This window comes from Daucus carota, chromosome 9 (genome assembly GCF_001625215.2).
Source record: "Daucus carota subsp. sativus chromosome 9, DH1 v3.0, whole genome shotgun sequence".
NCBI lineage: Eukaryota > Viridiplantae > Streptophyta > Magnoliopsida > Apiales > Apiaceae > Daucus > Daucus carota.
In genome coordinates this window covers 21,495,444-21,511,566 of record NC_030389.2, presented here as the reverse complement: position 1 = coordinate 21,511,566, position 16,123 = coordinate 21,495,444, and the positions used below count along the sequence as shown (strand labels likewise).

Here is a 16,123-nt window from a genome sequence, read left to right as displayed (position 1 = left end):
TTTAATTAATCCAATCCCCATCATTTGCCCCCCAACTTTCGAGAAATTTCGTAGTAATTTGTCGAATGTTTCCAAAGGGCTTCATACGACCGTCAGGACTTTACTGAATATTTTTCGCTAGTTTTCGTATGATGCGTTGTATTTCGTCGAATTTCTCGTCATAGTATCATTCTTGAGTGTCCCTTTGTTTTTCGGAGGCCTAATTCTATTTCATTGGAATTTTTATGATTAAATTCCAATTTTCTAGAATCTTTCGGGTCTCTAAATAATTTTGAAAATCACATTCCAATTTCCAAATTTTTTCCTAATTGTCAGGATTTTTCCATGTATTTTTCCAAATTTTGGGGAATTTTTTGGGTATTTTTATAAAGAATTAAATAATCCTTTAATAAAACTCATCCCTCTCAAGGATATGCTTCCTAGGCGTGGGTACCCCCGCCAAGGAGGCATCCAGTGAGCCACACCTAGGAGACTCGTCTCCTGGGCGTTGCTGAGTGTTGTTCCACGTGTTCAGTCTCCTTGGCGTGGCTACACACGCCAAGGAGGCATTTTAGCTGCCACGCGTAGGAGGCAGGCTCCCAGGATCGGTCATGCCTTTTCCAGAGTGAAATGTCTTCTAGGCGTTGGTGCACACGCCCAAGAGACATAATTTGGTAGCACGCCAAGGAAAAGTGCTTCCTTGGCGTGGTTTGACGATGCTTTCTTCAAGTATTGCTTCCTTGGCGTGGGTACGACCGCCAAGGAGACAGAGCGCCGTACCACGCCTAGGAAATATGCTTTCTGGGCGTGGTTGGCTTTAAGGCCTTCACAAGACTTCAATTGATATGCTTCCTTGGCGTGGGTAACCCCGCCAAGGAGACATGTTGCTACACCACGCCTAGGAAATATGCTTCCTGGGCGTGGTTGACTTTAAGGCCTTCACAAGGCTTCAATTGTTATGCTTCCTTGGCGTGGGTAACCCCGCCAAGGAGACATGTTGCTACACCACGCCTAGGAAATATGCTTCCTGGGCGTGGTTGACTTTAAGGCCTTCACAAGGCTTCAATCGTTATGCTTCCTTGGCGTGGGTAACCCCGCCAAGGAGACATGTTAGTATTCATTTCGTAGGTAATTCATTTCCTTATAATTGTCTTAGGAGCATGTTACCGTTATAGGTTGTGGGCCTTAGTCTATAACCTGTCAGGCTTATATAGCTTATTTTCCTTTTAATTTTCCGAGTGTCTTTCAGAATTCTCGAGATCCTTCTAGAATAGGTTCGGATTTTCAAACTCATGGGCTTCCCGCCTGTGACGCGGCTCTGAGACCGGCCCAAAGCCCATTTTACCGGTTACAACCTGTCTGTTTTAGGGTTTACCGGCAAGTGAACGGGTTGAACTTTTTCTATATAAGTGTGACTTGAGATTTCATTTCTCATTTCACACAATAGTTTCCAAGCTTAAGAGCTAAAAATCCTCCCAAACTCTCTCAAAATCCTCTAGTTTTTCGGCGAGTTTTCAGGCGCATTTCCGGCCGTCTTCAAGTTTTCTCCAGATTCCGGCCGATATTTAAGTCTTTTTCCAGTTTCCGGGCGATCTTCAAAGATTTTCCAAGATTCCGATCAGTCTTCTTCTTTCTTCATCAATTTCTGGGTTTTCGGCATTCATCCTTTGAAGATCAATGGCGGATTCATCCTCTTCCCAGCAATCCCAACTTTCTCAGCCTCCCGTGGCTCGTTCTCGCGCTAACCGAGGTAAAAAATCCCTCGTTCATGCTAGCGTTTTTTCTCTTCGTGATCTTCTTTCTGAGTTTGGTCAAGCCTTTCCTAATTTACTTCATCTAGATGCTTATAAGTACCCTTCCCAGTATAAGCAAAAAGACGTAGATATTATCGCCAAACTTTTCGGAATCGAACATCCTTATAGGGTCGTGGCCCCAGGCCCAAATGACCGGGCTTGCTACCCAAAGCCCGGGGCAATTAGGATTTATAAAGAGACCTTCTATGCTGGGTTCAGATTGCATCCCCCAATGTTTGTTTATAGACTTTTAGCTGAAGCCCGGGTATGTCCAACCCAACTCCAGCCCAATGGCTGGAGGTTTATAAATTGTTTTTTGGTCCAGTGTAGGAAGCACAACTTGGATCCCAGTGTGGCAGTGTTTAGGTATCTTTTCAAATTTGTTAACGCCCCAAATGACGAAGGCTGGGTCAAAATCCAGTATCGAACATTGGGCCGTAGTATTTTCGTTTCAGATTCGGCCCCTGATTCCCTCCCCAACTGGTAGAAGCAGTGGTTTTATCTGTATATGGAGGGGGCCGACTGGGCCGACTATTTTTATTCAGACTTTAGTCGGGCCGAGGATGGGCCGATGAGGTCCCTCAAGTTAGGGGTTGAAGAAGAGGCGGCCATTAAGGTTTTAACGGCCGGCAATCTTCACCATTGTTCGCTGTTAATCTCCGAGGCATCGCTTCAATTGCACGGGCTTAGCGATTTGGGCCCTGAGGGTATGCCCTTTTTATATTTTGCATGTATGTTTTTTATGTAATTGCATGGACTGGGCCTCTAACTTTTCATGATCTTTCTTTTCAGCCCAAGTTGCTTTGGGGAGCATTTTCCAGAAGCGGGAAAACGCCGCGCAGAAGGCCGTGCCAACTGAGGTTTCGCGCACCAAGCGGCCCAGGAAGGAAGGGGGAACTGGGCCCGTGGAGCGGGTTCCAGCTTTTTTATCTCCACGGTCCACCGCCGTTGAGGAGGACAACGGCCCCTATGTGGTCCAATGGGGCCTGTTAAACAAAGACACCATTGTGGGCGATTCCCGGGCCGCCGCAGAGTGGTCCAAGAACGTGGTCATCCCTCGGGACCGGGCCCATGTGGTCGAATCGTCCGAGGACCTTCAAATTGAACTCCTGGGGGCCCAGGCTGTGGCTACGGTAAGCCCAACTTTCGTATGCTTTCTTATTTCTAAGTCTTCTTTTACTTAGAAAATTTTCTTTGTGTTTTCTTATCTGTATGTTTTTACTGTGCAGGTCAACACCTACCTCCAGGCCGCCGTCCACAATTTGAAGGCGGTTAGAGCTGAGAAGGCGATCGCGGAGCGCGATCGCGATCGTTACTTCGAAGCTTCGACTGCTAATTTTGAGCAATACCGAAAAGTGGAGGCGGAGCTCGTGGCCGAGCAAGAAAAGGTCCGCACCCTGGAGGCGGAGTTGGCCAGGGTGAAGAAGGAGGCCATTGCTGACTACAAGGCGTCGAAGGAGTTTGAAGACCTTCTCGTTGCCGAGTACTACGCTAGTTTCCCCGAGACCTTCAAGTCTTGCTGGGAACGGATCGTTGAGGAACTTGGGACCCAAATCGAGGGGGTCACCTTGGAGCGCTTCCCCGTTCCGAAACTTCCAGGGGAGGAGGCATCTTCCCCTATGGAGGTCGAGAACCTCGGGGATTCGCACCCGGATGACTCTCAGGGTGAGGAGATCCCTTCCGAGGAACTCGCGATCGTGGATCCTAGCAAGGCTGCGGAGGATATCGGGTCGAAAACCCAAGAAGCCCAAGCCCAGGATGCCGTGGCCCAGGACGAGGAGGCCAAGGAGCAAGAGGAGGCCCAAGAGGACCTGTTTGATGATGGGCTCCCCTAGACTAGGCTCTCTCTCCGCCCTGCGTGGCTTATTTTGTAATTGAATATTTATTTCAAACCTCCGGTGTTAAAACTTTCTTTTATTTATCTAAGTTAACTTTTACCTTATGCTTTTTTCTGCTTTTCTGCATATCGTGCATTAAGTTTAGGATTTCGAACATAACAGTAAAATATCCTTAACTTAGGATTAAAATTGAACTTGGGAGACCAAGTCTTGGAATAATCTTCTGATTTTTGTAATCACCCTGCAGGGTTTAACTCTTGCGAATCAGTATATTATTTTATGAGCTTTCTATCCAAAGTGGTTCGTACTTAGGATTTCTAGCTTCAAGCGTGTAAGTTCAAACTTGAAACTCATGGTTGTCACAGGTGGAAACATAAGTAAGAATAACTTGAATGAACAAGTTAGATAATCCTCAGGACTTTATTAATATCATAGTAAAAGAGATAAACTACTTTCGGAAACCAACTACATGGTAGTGGTCAACATGACCTTATTCCTGTGATAACTATTAACTCTTACTTTTATTCGATAAGTATTAGATATAATATATCTTCAAGTTGGTTGCGTGCCAACTTCTGGGAACTTCGACTCCTTCCAAGGTCTGGAGCTTGTATGAGCCATGGCCTGTGACAGCCTTAACCTGGTAGGGGCCCTCCCAATTTGGAGCCATCTTGCCTTTGGGACCCACTCCAGAAGCTTCAATCTTTCTAAGCACCAGGTCTCCTTCTCGAAAGTATCGCTCCTTAACTCGTAGGTTGTAGTAGTAGGAAGCTCGCTTCTGGTTTTCCACGATTTTAGCATGAGCCTCATCACGGATTTCATCAATCATATCAAGTGCAAGTCTCATACCTTCCTCATTGGCTTCTGGCTCATACTGCTGTACCCTTGAGGAAGTGTGAGTGATTTCCAGGGGCACAACCGCCTCAGCTCCATAAGCTAGCTGAAAGGGGGTTGCGCCAGTTGAAATCTTACAAGTTGTTCGATACGCCCATAGTATAGGGAGTATCTCATCGGCCCATGATCCCTGGGCTTTCTCAACTCTTTTCTTTAGTCCATCAAGGATTATCCTATTGGCCACCTCAGCTTGTCCATTAGCTTGAGGATGGGCAACTGAAGTGAAGCGTAACTCAATCGAGTAATCCTCACAATATCCTCTAAACTCAGTATTATTGAACTGAGTCCCATTGTCCGTAACCATGACTCGAGGTATTCCGTACCTGCAGATAATGTTCTCCCACACGAATTGCGCAACTTGCTTGGTGGTTATCTTGGCCAACGGCTTGGCTTCAATCCACTTAGTGAAATAATCGATCGCAACCAATAGAAACTTTCTCTGCGCACTAGCAAGTGGAAACGGTCCAAGAATATCCATCCCCCACATTGCAAAGGGGATAGGAGTATTGATAGACGTCAGCATCTCAGGTGGTTGTCGTACAACGGGTGCAAACCTTTGACAACGATCACACCTTTTCACATAGTCTTGAGCGTGCTTTAGCATATCTGGCCAATAGAATCCAAGGCGGGTTACTTTATGAGCTAATGCTCTTCCACCGAGGTGTTGGCCACATACCCCTTCATGAACTTCTCTAAGGGCTTCTCGAGCCTCATCCGGCCTCAAACATCTCAAATAAGGGATCACAAACGATTTTCTATATAAGACCCCCTCAATGAGTACATACTTAAGGGCCCTCACCTGTAACTTCCATGCTTCATCAGCATTAGGTGGTAGATGACCGCTTTGTAAGTACAACTTAATCTCATCCATCCAAGTGGCCCCTGTGTCAATGGGGGCAACTAACTTTGCTTCGATGCTTGGGGTTCTCAAAACCTGATAATAAACGCTTCCTGAGCATACCTCATCGTCGGAGGATGCAAATTGTGATAAGGCATCAGCCTTGGTGTTCTCCTCCCGGGGCACATATTCTACCGAGCATTCTTCGAATAGTGCCATCTGGGTCTTCATAATCCTTAGATATTTCAGCATAGTCTCCTCACGGGCTTCAAACTCACCATTCACTTGGAAGACTACAAGCTTCGAGTCACCACAGACCTTTAAATTCTTTACCCTCAGGGTTCTTGCTAATCCAAGTCCGGCTATCAGGGCTTCATACTCAGCTTCGTTATTAGTGGTTGGGAAATCTAGCTTAATAGCATATTCCACTGTGAAGCCGTCAGGGCTTTGGAGCACCACTCCTGCACCACTACCTTTTGTTTTTGAAGCTCCGTCAAAAAATAGCAGCCAGTATTCTTTAGGTTTTTCTTCCTTAGTGGGCCCTTCTACCTTGTCTTCCTGCCCCCCGACTTCCTTGTAGCTAATGGTACATTCGACGAGGAAGTCAGCCAAAGCCTGTGCCTTAATCGCCGTTCGAGGCTTGTATCGGATATCAAACTCCCCAAGCTCAATTGCCCACTTGATTAATCTTCCACTAGCCTTAGGGCTATGTATAACATTTCGCAGAGGTTGGTCTGTCAAGACTTCTATCTTATGAGACTGAAAGTAAGGTCTCAACTTCCTTGAAGCCGTAATCATGGCTAAAGCAAACTTTTCGATCACTGAGTAATTGAGCTCCGCTCCATGTAGAACCTTGCTCACATAGTATACTGGCTTCTGGACTTTGGATTCCTCCCGAACCAGGACGGCGCTTAGTGCTTGTTCCGAGACGGCTAAGTACACATACAGGATTTCGCCCTCCACGGGTTTTGATAAGAGTGGTGGCTCTGCCATATATTTCTTTAAATGTTCGAAGGCCACTTGGCTCTCATCCGTCCACTCAAAGTTCTTAACCTTCTTTAATGCTTTGAAGAAAGGCAAGCATTTGTCTCCTGACTTGGATACAAACCTTCCTAAAGCCGCAATTCTCCCTGTTAACTTCTGAACATCTCTAATATTCTTTGGGGGTTCCATATCTAGGATAGCCTTTATCTTGTCTGGATTGGCTTCAATACCACGTTTGGAGACCATTAGACCAAGGAACTTTCCGGAACCGACCCCAAAGGCACACTTAGCTGGGTTTAACATCATCTTATGCGTCCTCAGGACTTCAAAGGCTTCTTTCAAATGCTCCAGGTGATCCGCTTTACTCAAGCTTTTCACCAGCATATCATCAACATATACTTCCATAGTTTTTCCTATCAGATGTTTGAACATCTTGTTTGCCAAGCGTTGGTAAGTAGCTCCTGCATTCTTAAGTCCAAATGCCATAACCAAACAACAAAACACACCAAAGTCAGTAATAAATGATACCTTGGGGATGTCGTCCTTGTCCATTCGGATTTGATTATATCCGCTGAACCCGTCCATGAAACTCAGCATCTCATGGCCAGCAGTTGCATCTATCAGTGTATCAATTCTCGGAAGAGGGAAACAATCCTTGGGACAAGCATCATTCAGATCAGTGAAGTCTACGCACATTCTCCACTTTCCATTGGCCTTCTTGACCATGACAGGGTTAGCTAGCCATTCCGGAAATTGAATCTCCTCAATAAACCCAGCTTCCAGCAACTTATCGACCTCTTGTTTAATGGCTTCTTGCCTTTCGGGAGCGAAATTCCTCTTCTTTTGCTTAATCGGTTTCCTATCAGGATTCACATTCAACTTATGGGTCATGAATGAGGGATCGATACCTGGCATATCAGCCGCTGTCCAAGCGAAAACATCACGATTGTGCCTCAAGAACCTCACAAACTCTTGTTTCAAATCTTCCTGGAGTAATGCTCCAACATAAGTAACCTTTTCAGGTTCTTCCGTGTATAATTGGACTGGAACCAAATCTTCGGCGGGCTTGCCTCTCCTTTCCTCTTCTTCTCGGACATCAAGGTCTTCTATGGGTAACACTTGCCCCCCAGTTCCTCCAGACCTTAATGCTCCGATATAACAGCTTCGGGCCATTTTCTGGTCTCTCAGCTCTTCTCCGATTCCGTTCCTAGTTGGGAATTTAATTTTCATGTGGTAAGTGGATGGGATTGCTTTAAAAGCGTGTATTCCAGTCCTCCCAAGGATGGCATTATAGGTTGATGAGGCTTTAACGACCAAGAAGTTTACCATGCATGTGGCTTGCCTAGGTTCGGTACCCATTGTTACAGGAAGTTGGATCATGCCTTCGATCTTGGTTTCCACATTATTGAAGCCATATATAGGCATATCCGAGGGCGTTAGTTGAGTATCGGAGTATCCCATCTTTTCATAGGCATCATAGAATAGGATATCCACCGAGGCTCCATTATCAACAAGCACTCTCTTTACAGACGAATTTCCAATCACTGGTGTAATTACTAAGGGGTCATCGTGGGGAAACTTTACTTTCTCGAGGTCAATGTTATCGAATGCCATTGCGTAATCAATTTTTGCCCGCTTCGGGGGTTCTCCAACTACATTCATTACTTCCCTTGCATAAGCCTTTCTTGAATTGCTTGGAGTACCTGCGGCCGTAGGTCCTCCGGAGATTATGTTAATAACAGGCCCTCGGGGTTGAGTTCTTTTCTCATCATGGTCTCTTCCACGACTGTCGTTATCTCGATAGTTCTTGTCTCCATCCTTGGTGAATTTTGACAACTTGCCTCTTCGGATCAAGAACTCGATTTCATCCTTTAACTGTCGGCAATCATCAGTCTTATGTCCTGTATCCTTATGAAATCGACAATACAGGTCTTTGTTTCGTTTCTCCGGGTCGGTCCTTATAGGCTTCGGCCATCTTACACTTTCATTCTTTTCGATCTCCAGTAGGATTTGGCTTCTCGGGGCATTGAGCCTAGCATACTCCGTGAATCTTGGTCCCGCCTTCTTCTTAGCAGGAGATTTTTCATCGTCGTCCCTCTTGGGATATTTGTTCTCAGCAGTGTACTCGGCGTCGTTTCCGCGTTTCTTGAAGTTGGTATTCGGTCCCTGATTGTTCTGGGATTTTCTCAAACTTTCCTCCGCCTTTATATACTTTCCGGCTCTCTCTTGTAAATCGTTCATATTATCCGGAGCCCTCTTGGCTAGGGATCGGCGAAAATTGTCGTCAGTGGTGCCTTGTTGGAGTGCAATCATGGCTACTTTCTGATCAAGGTCTGGGACCTTCAAGGCTTCTTTGGTAAAACGATTCATATACTCCCGGAGTGATTCGTTCTTACCTTGATGCAAATTCATTAGTGAGGCGGAGCTCTTGGAATGCGTTTTGCTTCCAACAAATTGCCCTATGAAAGCCCTGCTCAAGTCAGCGAAACAAGAGATAGAATTGGGGGGTAGGCGGCTATACCAGTGTTGAGCCATCCCACTTAAAGTTTGAGGAAAAGCACGGCACTTGATTGCTTCGGTGACGGGTTGGAGCAAAAGAGCATTCATGAAGGTCCGAACATGATTAGCGGGATCACCCGTGCCATCGTAAGCTTTAATGGTTGGGAGCTTGAATTTTCGGGAAATCCTTGCACCCATGATTTCTTGCGTAAATGGGGGAATCGGGTTATCAGGATCGCCTGCTGGTAGCAAGTGAATTTGATTCATCACGGTTTGTCGAGGGTTTTCATCCCTAGATTCTGGGGGTTGCATCCTTGCCTGGTCTCTTTTTAACCGTGCGATTTCCTCTTCATGGGCCCGGATCCTTTCCTCATAGGTTATTGGCCCCCGGGGCTCATTAGTTTCTTGCCTATGGCGGCGTCGACGGTGCCGAGTATGATCGGTTTCTCTCCTCCTTCGAGGGGGGGTATCACGCTCTTGCTCCGACTCCGAGGAGTCGTAATCAGTTACGTGCACATAGTCATCACCCGTGCCTCCACGAGTGGTTGTCGTGACGGTTGAGTAATGCGTGTCGGCGTCGGTGACGGTTGCAATTACTCGAGTCAGAGGGGGTAGCGAGCCAAAAGTCAGGGGAGTAGTAGTTTGAGCAATGGTCGTACCAAGCGGGAGGGAAGTAGTTACAGGGGTTGATTCAGTCGAGACCCCGGTGGTTGTTCGACGGCGTGGAACATGGATTTCTGAACGCGGTCCGGTTGGGTTCGTCATGGTTGTTGTTGTTTGTCCCACAGACGGCGCCAAATGTTGTAGAACTAAAAACGGGGGTGAGCGATTCGTGCTTTGGACTGGTCTCGGTGCGAGATGCCTACGTATCTTCTATGTGAAGAAGAATCAAGTCCAAAACGTAGTTCTAGTTGTGAGGGGTAGAGCCCTTTATATAGATGCTTCGAAGTCAGAAGCTGAATAGAAATACGACTCTAGGTATCAGACTTTGAATCGAAGTATGCTTCGGTGGCAATGATAAGGCTGAACTCTTATCTTCGAGTGTCAGTGTTTATCTTGAACTCCCGGACGTTTATCCGTAAGAGTTAGTTGTCTTGCAGGACTCGAGGTCGTAGCTGGACCTTTGCATGGGCCTCGGACCTATCCAAGTCTCCTTTACGTATCTGGTCCGGAACGTTATTGGGCTCAATCGGAATTCTTTACGACTAGACCGGTTATGTGGGCCTTTCTTGAATCGGGCCTTATCATTTAATTAATCCAATCCCCATCAGCAGTGGTCGACATGACCTTATTCTTGTGATAACTATTAATATCTACTTATCATTGGATATGTATTAAACATAATATATCTTCAAGTTGGTCGCGTGCCAACTTCTTGGGACTTCAATTCCTTCAAGGGTCTGAAGCTTGTATGAGCCATGGCCCGTAACAGCCTTAATTTGATATGGGCCTTCCCAGTTAGGAGCCATCTTGCCCTTGGGGTCCACCCCAGAGGCTTCAACCTTCCTAAGTACTAGATCTCCTTCCCAAAAGTATCGTTCTTTAACTCGCAGGTTCTAATAGTAGGAAGCTCGCTTCTGGTTTTCCACAATCTTAGCATGGGCTTCATCACAGATTTCATCAATCATGTCGAGTGCAAGTCTCATGCCTTCCTTATTTGCTTCCGGCTCATATTGCTGGATTCTTTGGGAAGTATGTGTGATTTCTAGGGGTACGACTGCCTCAGCTCCATAAGCTAACTGGAATGGGGTTGTTCCTGTAGAGACTTTACAAGTTGTTCGATACGCCCAAAGTATTGGAAGCAGTTCCTCGGCCCATGACCCCTGGGCCTTCTCAACTCTCTTTTTCAGTCCATCAAGGATTATCCTATTAGCCACCTCAGCTTGTCAGTTAGCTTGAGGATGAGCAACCGAGGTAAAGCGTAGTTCAATTGAATAATCTTCACAATAGCTCTTAAACTCAGCATTGTTGAACTGGGTCCCATTGTCTGTCACTATGACTCGTGGTATTCCATACCTGCAGATAATATTTTCCCACACAAACTGAGCGACCTGTTTGGTGGTTATCTTGGCCAGTGGTTTGGCCTCAATCCACTTGGTAAAGTAATCAATTGCTACCAACAGAAACTTCCTTTGTGCACTAGCGAGTGGAAACGGTCCAAAGATATCCATCCCCCACATGGCAAAAGGGATAGGAGTATTGATAGATGTCAACATCTCAGGGGGCTGTCGTACTATCGGTGCGAACCTCTGACATCGATCACACTTTTTCACATATTCTTGGGCATGCTTGAGCAATCCGGCCAGTAAAATCCAAGACAGGTTACTTTGTGAGCCAATGCCCTTCCTCCAAGGTGTTGGCCACATACCCCTTCGTGAACCTCCCTAAGAACCTCATGTGCCTCATCAGGCCTTAGACACCTCAAATAGGGGATGACAAACGACTTCCGATATAATATCCCCTCAATGAGGACATATTTAAGGGCCCAGACTTGCAATTTTCGTGCTTCATCAGCATTAGGCGGTAGATGACCGCTTTCCAAATACAGCTTAATCTCGTCCATCCAGGTTGCCCCGCTATCAATGGGAGCAACTAATTTTGCTTCGATGCTTGGGGTTCTCATAACCTGATAATAAACACTTCCTGAGCATACCTCATCATCAGAGGACGCAAATTGTGATAAGGCATCGGCTTTAGTGTTCTCTTCCCTCGGCACATATTCTACTATACATTCTTCAAACAGTGCCATTTGAGACTTTACAATTCTCAGATTTCTAAGCATTGTGTCTTCCCGGGCTTCAAACTCACCATTCACTTGGAAAACCACAAGCTTCGAGTCACCACAGACCTTCAAATTCTTTACCCTCAAGGTTCTGGCTAATCCAAGCCCAGCTATCAAAGCCTCGTATTCAGCCTCGTTGTTGGTAGTTGGGAAGTCCAACTTGATAACGTATTCCACAGTAAAGCCATCGGGGCTTTGGAGCACGAGTCCTGCACCACTACCTTTTGTTTTTGAGGCTCCATCAAAAAACAGTAACCAATATTCTTTAGGTTCCTTGGGCTCCTCAACCTTGTCTTCAATCTTGTCCCCTTGCCCCCCGACTTCCTCGTTGCTAATGGTACATTCAACAAGGAAGTCAGCTAAAGCCTGAGCCTTAATCGTTGTTCGTGGTTTGTATCGGATATCAAACTTCCCGAGCTCAATTGCCCACTTGATTAATCTTCCACTAGCCTTCGGGCTATGTATGACGTTGCGGAGAGGTTGGTCTGTCAAGACTTCTATTTTATGGGATTGAAAATAGGGTCTTAGCTTCCTTGAGGCCGTAATCATGGCCAAAGCAAATTTTTCGATGACGGAGTAATTGAGCTCGGCTCTATGCAAAACCTTGCTCACGTAGTACACCGGTTTTTGAACTTTCAACTCCTCTCGAACTAATACAGCACTCAGTGCTTGCTCGGAAACAGCCAGGTATACGTACAGGGTCTCACCATCAATGGGTTTCGATAGAAGAGGTGGCTCTGCCATGTACTTCTTTAGTTGCTCAAAAGCCACCTGGCTCTCTTACGTCCACTCGAAATTCTTAACCTTCTTCAAGGCTTTGAAGAAAGGTAAGCATTTGTCTCCTGACTTGGATACAAATCTTCCAAGGGCCGCGATCCTACCTGTTAACTTCTGTACATCCCTTATACTTTTAGGCGGTTCCATGTCGAGGATAGCTTTTATTTTATCAGGGTTGGCCTCAATACCACGTTCGGAGACCATTAAACCAAGGAACTTCCCGGAACCAACCTCAAAGGCACACTTGGCTGGGTTTAACATCATCTTATGCGTCCTCAGGACCTCAAAAGCTTCTTTTAAATGCTCTAGGTGATCCGCTTTATTCAAGCTTTTCACTAGCATATCATCAACGTATACTTCCATAGTTTTACCTATCAGATGTTTGAACATCTTGTTTGCCAACCGTTGGTATATGGCTCCTGCATTCTTAAGTCCAAATGCCATAACCAGATAACAGAATACACCAAAGTCAGTAATGAATGATACCTTGGGGACGTCGTCTTTGTCCATCCGGATCTGATTATATCCGCTGAACCCGTCCATGAAGCTTAGCATCTCATGGCCAGCAGTGGCGTCTATTAGTGTGTCTATTCCTGGAAGAGGGAAACAATCATTAGGACAAGCGTCATTCAGATCAGTGAAGTCTACACACATCCTCCACTTTCCATTTGCTTTCTTGACCATGACAGGATTAGCCAGCCATTCTGGAAACTAAATTTCCTCGATAAACCCTGCTTCCAACAACTTATCTACCTCCTGTTTAATGGCTTCCTGCCTTTCGGGGGCGAAATTCCTCTTCTTTTGCTTAATGGGTTTCCTATCAGGATTCACATTCAACTTATGATTCATGAATAAAGGATCAATACCTGGCATGTCAGCCGCTGTCCAAGCAAAAACATCACAATTGGTTCTTAAGAACCTCACAAGCTCTTGTTTCAAATCTTTCTGGAGTAATGCTCTAACATAAGTGTCCTTTTCGGGTTCCTCGGTATATAACGGGATTGGAACTAAATCTTCGGCAGGCTTGCCTCTTCTTTCTTCCTCTTCCTGGACATCGAGATCCTCTATGGGTAGCACTTTCCCCCCAGCTCTTCCGGATCTCAGTGCTCCAATATAACAACTTCGGGCCATTTTCTGGTCTCCCAGTTCTTCTCCAATTCCGTTCCTAGTCGGGAATTTAATCTTCATGTGGTAAGTGGATGGGATTGCCTTAAAAGCATGTATTCCAGTCCTCCCAAGGATGGCATTATAGGTCGACGAAGCTTTGACAACCAAGAAATTTATCATACATGTGGCTTGTCTAGGTTCGGTACCCATAATTACAGGGAGTTGGATCATGCCTTCAATCTTGGTTTCCACATTGTTGAAGCCATATATAGGCATATCCGAGGGTGTTAGTTGAGTATCGGAGTATCCCATCTTTTCATAGGCATCATTGAACAAGATATCCACCGAGGCTCCATTATCAATGAGCACTCTCTTTACGGACGAGTTTCCAATCACTGGTGTAATTACTAAGGGGTCATCATGGGGGAACTTTACTTTCTCGAGGTCGACGTTATCGAATGCCATTGCATAGTCAATTTTTGCCCACTTCGGGGGTTCTCCTACTATACTCATCACTTCCCTCGCATAAGCTTTCCTTGAATTACTTGAGGTTCCGGCAGCTGTAGGCCCTCCGGAGATCACGTTAATCACAGGCCCTCTAGGCTGGGTTCTCTTGTCATCATTGTCCCTTCCACGATTGTCATTGTCTCGATAATTCTTGTCTCCATCCTTAGTAAATTTAGACAACTTACCTCTTCGGATCAAGAATTCTATTTTGTCCTTCAACTGTCGGAAATCATCGGTCTTATGTCCAATGTCCTTATGGAACCGACAATACAAGTCTTTATTTTGTTTCTTCGGATCGGTCCTTATAGGCTTCGGCCATCTTACATTTTCCTCCTTCTCAATCTCCATCAGGATTTGGCTTCTGGGGGCATTGAGTCTAGCATACTCAGTAAACCTCGGCCCTAACTTCTTTTTAGTAGGCGACTTTTCATCATCGTCTTTCTTGGAGTATTTATTCTCAGCGTTATACTCCGTGTCACTTCCACGCTTCTTGAAGTTGGTATTCGGCCCTTGATTGTTCTGGGACTTTCTCAAACTTTCCTCAGCCTTAATATACTTCCCGGCTCTCTCTTGCAAGTCATTCATATTATCGGGTGCCCTCTTGGCTAGAGACCGGCGGAAGTTGTCATCAGTGGTACTCTACTGGAGCACAATCATGGCTACCTTTTGATCTAGGTCTGGGACCTTCAAGGCTTCTTTGGTAAAACGATTCATATACTCCCGGAGTGATTCATTCTTACCTTGATGTAGATTCATTAGAGAGGCAGAGCTCTTAGCATGTGTTTTTCTTCCAACAAATTGCCCTATGAAAGCCCTACTCAAGTCAGCAAAACAAGAGATAGAATTTGGGGGTAGACGACTGTACCAATGTTGGGCCATCCCGCTCAAGGTTTGAGGAAAAGCACGGCACTTGATTGCTTCGGTGACGGGTTGGAGCAACAGAGCGTTCATGAAGGTCCGAACGTGGTTAGCGGGATCACCCGTGCCATCATAAGCTTTAATGGTTGGGAGCTTGAATTTTCGGGAAATCCTTGCACCCATAATTTCTTGCGTAAAAGGGGGAACCGGGTTATCGGGATCGCCTGCTGGTAACAAGTGAATCTGATTCATGACGGTCTGACGAGGGTTTTCATCCCTTGGTTCCGGAGGCGGTAATCTTGCCTGGTCCCTTTTCAATCGTGCGATCCCCTCCTCATAAGCACGGATTCGATCCTCATAGGCTTGGTTCGTTGCTCCTCGGGGCTCATTAGCCTCCTGCCTATGGCGGCGTCGTCGGTGTCGAGTAGGGTCAGCATCTCTCCTCCTTCGAGGGGGGGTATCATGCTCTTGCTCCGATTCAGAGGAGTCGTAATCAGTTACGTGCACATAGTCATCTCCCGTGCCTCCACGGGTGGTTGTCGTGACAGTCGAGTAATACGTACCGGTGTCGGTAATGGTTTCAATTACTCGGGTCATAGGGGGCAACGAGCCAAAGGTCAGGGGAGCGGTGGTTTGAGCAATGGTCGTACCGAGCGGGAGGGAGGTAGTTACAGGGGTTGATTCAGTCGAGACCCCGGTGGTGGTTCGGCTGCGTGGAACATGGATTTCAGAACGTGGTCCGGTTGGGTTCGTCATGATTGTTATTTCGGTTCCCACAGACGGCGCCAAATGTTATGGAACAGAAAACGAAAGGGGTGAGCGATTCATGCTTCGGACTGGTCTTGGTGCGAGATGCCTACGTATCTTCTGCTAAGGGAAGAATCAAGTCCAAAACGTAGTTCTAGTTATGAGGGGTAGAGCCCTTTATATAGGCGCTTCGGAGTCAGAAGCTGGATAGAAGTATGATTCCACGTTCCAGACTTCGTATCAAAGTATGCTTCGGAGTAACAGATAAGACAGAACTCTTATCTCATCAAGAACTCCGGGACGTTTATCCACGAGAGTTAGTTGTATCATAGGACTTAGCTTCGTATATGAACCTTTGTATGGGCCTCGAGCCCATCCAAGTCTTCTTTACGGCCCATACATATCTGGTTCGGAGCGTCATTGGGCCAAAGCGGAATTCCGCATAATTAATCCGGCTATACGGGCCTTTATTGGATCAGGTTGTAATACTTAATCAACTCAACCCCTATCAACTACTTTC

General features: G+C 46.1%; 2 protein-coding genes across 2 annotated transcripts; both read right to left on the bottom strand.

Annotated features, from left to right (window-relative positions):
* Positions 1 to 10,381: 10,381 nt before the first annotated feature.
* Positions 10,382 to 12,351, bottom strand: LOC135149481 (uncharacterized). The gene is made up of 3 exons (XM_064085208.1): positions 11,194 to 12,351; positions 10,842 to 11,074; positions 10,382 to 10,691 (listed from the first exon to the last, which is right to left on the bottom strand). Exons 1-3 carry the CDS (start codon positions 12,349 to 12,351, stop codon positions 10,382 to 10,384), a joined length of 1,701 nt encoding a protein of 566 aa, XP_063941278.1.
* A 744-nt stretch (positions 12,352 to 13,095) lies between these two features.
* LOC135149480 (uncharacterized) lies at positions 13,096 to 14,583 on the bottom strand. Its single transcript, XM_064085206.1, has one exon. It carries the CDS (start codon positions 14,581 to 14,583, stop codon positions 13,096 to 13,098), a length of 1,488 nt encoding a protein of 495 aa, XP_063941276.1.
* Positions 14,584 to 16,123: the final 1,540 nt, after the last annotated feature.